General features: G+C 44.0%; 1 protein-coding gene across 1 annotated transcript; it reads left to right on the forward strand.

The window, feature by feature from the left end:
- Positions 1–1,859: 1,859 nt before the first annotated feature.
- LOC116398191 (D(1)-like dopamine receptor) lies at positions 1,860–3,722 on the forward strand. Its single transcript, XM_031874280.1, has one exon. The coding sequence runs from the start codon at positions 1,860–1,862 to the stop codon at positions 3,342–3,344; it is 1,485 nt and encodes a 494-aa protein (XP_031730140.1). The 3' UTR covers positions 3,345–3,722.
- Positions 3,723–5,210: the final 1,488 nt, after the last annotated feature.

Consider the following 5,210-nt stretch of genomic DNA (forward strand, 5'->3'; position numbering starts at 1 on the left):
CTCCATCAGCACTCAGTTCAGAAAGCTGCTCGATAAAATCCTCTTCTCTTCTCCGATGGATTTTCTCTTTTGTGTCTCATCTTAGAGTGACAAGAAGCCCTCATTCATTTATACGGCACAACTGACACCTAAACCTGATTTGAATGATTTGCTGACATATTTGTTTCTCTCCAAATCTCCTGGATCTGCGGGGACTACGTGTTGTGACTTCTTAGAGACTGCTGGCTTCAAAAAAGAGAATAAATGTTGGATGGAGCCGGAAATGCGAAGCCTTTGGTTCAAGTATATTCTGTTATTCTGTCCCTTAAATAGATCCATCCCTCAATTCTGTGTACTCTCAGCTGACACCAGCAGAGGGCCTCATAACAACCCAGAATGATCAGAAGTTCAGAAGAACATGGCTTTTAATCATCCTTAATGGTTAAACACTGAATAGGCAGCACATGCACTAAAGGGGTGGTGGACAGACAACAACCTCATAAGATGCTAATTGATTGGAAATGTGATTAAATCTTTTTTTCTATCAAGCAGAACTGACCATTCTTTGTAATCTATCTAATATTTTTTTATTGATTCATTATTGTTTTATGTTTTTTAAATGAGAATGTGCTATTAGTCATTACTGGAAACGAGACTTCTCTGTTATTACAATAATGTAATGTCAAATACACTAAAATCCCTCAATCTAATGATTTCATGTTGACTTAGTTGGTTGAAGAGTTTTTTTTGTAACTTTACCACAACAACAACAGGCTTGAATGTGCTTCACTGAACCTCCCATTGCACTGATGTGTTTATGCTGTGCTTATTTGTATGTATATGTGTGCGTTCGATATGAACAGTGTGGACAGGGTTGCAGCCATTGGTGCATGTTTTGTTTTGTTGTTCATTGTCTGCCCAGCTTTAATCATCTTATTGTTATTCAACTCTCTGGTCTCTCTCATATGAGATCAAATCACAGCGATAGCGTTATACATATCACAATAAAGATGTAGGAAGAAGTAAAATGTGCATTTCTTTGTATTCTAGCTAACCGCTTATGAAATGAATTGACACTCTGTTTCTATCTGAAGATTCCGAGAGATTATTATTATTATTGTAATCATTATAGTAATTAGTCCTGATTGTTTTTTGGTTTTGTTTGGATACTGACGAAAACCTCACTGTTCGTGGTAAATAACTGCGCACCATTTTAGATAAAATAAAAATTCCTTTTATTGTCATATTTGTCTTATTTTTGTAAATTAAGTATCTTGTATATTTCTCACGGAATCGCACGACAACAAATGTGTGCCGAACACAGAGTTCCTTGGACAAAAAACATGATTTTCTCATAAATGAAACATGAACTTTTTATAAAATATATACATATTTGTGGACTCTGAAACTAAAACGCTCGACACTGAACTGGATGGCACCAACCTGTGCTGAGGAGGGTAACGATCCCCGCAGAGGCTTCCACCTGACTGTGAGTCTGAGCTTCAACCTAACAGAGGTGAGTCCGTTGTGAGTCACACTGGGACAAGAGACCGGCACACAGACCTTTTTACTCCTGTGGAGACATCAAACTTCGACAGGATTTATTAGCGTCAGTGCTATTAAGTTATTATCATTGTTAAAAAAAACATCTTTATTATTATTTGAATTTCTGAGGGTAATTTCTCGCGGAGCGCTTCTTCGGACTAAGGATCTGATTTTAAAAAGTCGCATGCAGGATTTTTTTTGAAGACACTTTCGCTTACTATTTTTATTTTTCACTGAGAGATCAGAGGATGGTTTGTGTGTCAGGAGACGCTGGACAGAAGAGAAGGGGATATTAATCACCTGTTACCACTTTCCATCTATCTGTGGGGAGGAAAATGGGAAACTACACGACGTGGAGTAATTTCACCCAAGTTCTGTCGGAGCTGGACGGCGAGGGACAGAAGGAGGGCGACGAGGAGGAGGACGGCGGGAGCGGTGGAGCAAACGGGGGACTGCGCGTCCTCGTCGGCTGCGTCCTCTTCCTGCTCATCGTGTCCACGCTGCTCGGGAACACGCTGGTGTGCGCCGCCGTGGTCAGGTTCCGCCACCTGCGCTCCAAGGTCACCAACTTCTTCGTCATCTCGCTGGCCGTGTCTGACCTGTTCGTGGCCGTGCTGGTGATGCCCTGGGAGGCCATCACCGAGGTGACCGGCACGTGGCTGTTCGGACGGTTCTGCGGGGTCTGGATTGCCTTCGACATCATGTGCTCCACAGCCTCCATCCTGCACCTGTGCATAATCAGTGTGGACCGCTACTGGGCCATCGCCAGCCCGTTCAAGTATGAGCGGAAGATGACTCACCGGGTGGCGTTTGTCATGATTGGGGTGGCGTGGTCGCTGTCCATCCTGATCTCCTTCATCCCGGTACAGCTCAACTGGCATCAGGTCGGGGAGGAGGAAGACGAAGCGATGGAGGAAATGATGGAGATGATGGTGGCCAGTGGCAGGAATTTCACAAACAGCAGCAACCTCAATGCCAGCACCCCCGCCAAGAGCTGTGTCGCCAACCTGAACAAAACCTACGCCATCTCCTCCTCCCTCATCAGCTTCTACATCCCAGTGGTGATCATGATCGCCACCTACACCCGGATCTACAGGATCGCTCAGACCCAAATCCGCCGGATCACGTCTTTGGAGAGGGCGGCTGAGCAGGCGCAGAACCAAGGCTACGGAGTGAACCGGAACCAGCAGCAGCACAGGCCCAACGAAGAAGCCTCACTGAAGTCGTCGTTTAAGAAGGAAACCAAAGTCCTGAAGACACTCTCCATTATCATGGGGGTGTTTGTCTTCTGCTGGCTGCCGTTCTTTGTCCTCAACTGCACGGTGCCGTTCTGTGATCCGCCCTGCGTTAGCGACACCACCTTCACCGTCTTCGTCTGGTTCGGCTGGGCCAACTCCTCCCTCAACCCGGTCATTTATGCATTCAACGCAGACTTCCGCCGGGCCTTCGCAACCATTCTGGGTTGCAACCAAATGTGCCCCAACAACGCGGTGGAAGCTGTGAACTTCAGCGACGAGCTTGTTTCTTACCACCACGACACGACGCTCCACAAGGAGACGCTGGTCCCCACTCAGCCGCAGCAACATCCACGCAACATTAACGTCGGGTCAGACCACCTGGAGGACATGAGCCCACAGTTTGACGAGGAGTCGATCATCTCCAATGGTTCCCGGAGCCACAACAGACTGCTGCTGCTTCCCGCCACCGTCCAGCTCGAGGATGACCCGGAAATCTCCTTGGAAACCATCACGCCGTTCACCTCAGCGGTGGGGCTTGAGAGTGATGCTCTATTACCAGGACAAGTCCACCAGGATGATTAGGACAGAAAGCGCATAGAGATGGTAGTCACAACGAAACAGGAAGTTATCCTGTGTTGCTTTTACTCCCACATGTTTGCTTTTTTATTTCATTTGAAATAATGGAGGACATTCACGACTTTATAATCGAGCTGCTCCCTAATATCTGGTGAAAGACACCACAAGAGAGCCTCGACTGTAAAGCCTAAGCTTCAGATAAAATGCCAATATTAGAATTTGCAGATTCTTTTCCATGGGACTGCTGGATCGTTTTGTTCAGTATTTGTGTTTGCACTTGTTGAAATGGAAGCAGATTTAGTTTGATTTAAATAGACAGTAAGATAATAGATTAAACACTGCTGGCTCTGTCAGCTCATTTGTTGTTGTCTGCACTGTTAGTGCTGTTAGCACTGTTAGCTGTGAGCAGGAGGCTCGCCTTCACCATGTTGAGAGCCTTTGAGAGGAAATCGAAATGCTCCCAATCTCGTATCTTCCACCTTTAAATAATGTTTTTTTTCTTTTTAGACATTAAGCCTAAATTATTACACTGAAGCACTAAATGTGTTTGCAGGGTTTGCAAGGGTACGCAGATCAATTTCACTGTTATTTACATATTTAGAATTTAACATTGCTGTCCTGTGGAGTTGAGAGCAAGGACAACCCACGATGTGAGAACTGAGAGATGGCTGCTGCAGTTTTTGTCTTCTTTCAGGTTTCTTACAACACAGTTCATCAGTGCAATCGTTTTGGTTGTTGATTATCATTTTTCAGGTTTTCACTTGAATGTAATTACACCCAAAAATTAAAGGTGACTGACGTGCTTGTCGCTGTAGTGTTCCTGGTATTACACAGTGTTTGGGCATACACTGATTACAATACTTACCCACTAATTTATGTGTATCAATGCCCTCGTTCAACAAATAAACACAATCTAATTTGCATAATACTAAGAAGCAATCTGTAAACATTTGGTACAAGCTGTGCGGAACACGTAACACAATCTGGTCACAGCCAGAACGTGTTGCCAGGCGGAAACCTGCGACCCCGCAGCGAACGCTGAACAAGGGAGGCCAGACACACAACCAGCCAACGCTAAAGATCAACTGTAGATATTCCACAGGTGTTAAGCGTCATCGATGAACTTTTTTTTTTTCCTGTAAAATGTCCGCTGTAATCAGTAGCACCGCCTTTGATATGAGTTTATTAACTGGAGGGAAAATGTCCTCACTGTGGCATCGTGGTTTTGTTGGTGGTAATTCAATCATATATGCAATTTGTAGATATTGAGCTAAAATGCAGAATCATGGACATGGTCCTTTAAGAAGATGGTCAGATTGGCAACAGGTTAGTTCATAATGTTAGATTACTGCTGAAGCTAATGTATGAAAGGACGGATGAGGTTGTTAATGAAGGTTGGGTCTTGAACAGAATTTCCCATGAGGGTGTAATCTCAGCTGCTCCATCACCTCACCACCCTCCATTGTAGTCTTTCATAAGAAAATTAAAGTCATTATGAAGGAATTACTGTGAAAGACATTTTAATATTGATGCAAGGAACATAATCACTGTTTAATACGCTTCTTACAAACCTCTGAGGAAAAGTGGACGAACAATTACTGAAGTCATCAGCAAAGTTTGAAGAGTTTGCAACAAAGCAGAAAGTGTTTAATGGTGATAATTGCTTTCCCAAAGATTTATTTTTACAGAAAACCGAAACATTACAGTTCAGACAGAATTATTAAAAAGCACTGTAAGTGATGAAGGACAAAGCGTTGAACACAGCTTGAATAGAGCATTACGTTGTATCAAGAAAAATAAATTCAGGCTCATCGTAGCCAAAAAAAACCTGTTTGCAGCTATTAGAGGCGTGTCTCAAACTGCAGCAGCAGG

The sequence above is a fragment of the Anarrhichthys ocellatus genome, unplaced genomic scaffold (genome assembly GCF_004355925.1).
Source record: "Anarrhichthys ocellatus isolate YVR2014 unplaced genomic scaffold, GSC_Weel_1.0 scaffold3, whole genome shotgun sequence".
Taxonomy (NCBI): Eukaryota; Metazoa; Chordata; class Actinopteri; order Perciformes; family Anarhichadidae; genus Anarrhichthys; species Anarrhichthys ocellatus.

Coding starts and splice junctions, on each gene's coding strand:
- LOC116398191 (XM_031874280.1), top strand. CDS start 1,860: ATGGGAAACTACACGACGTGGAGTAATTTCACCCAAGTTCTGTCGGAG.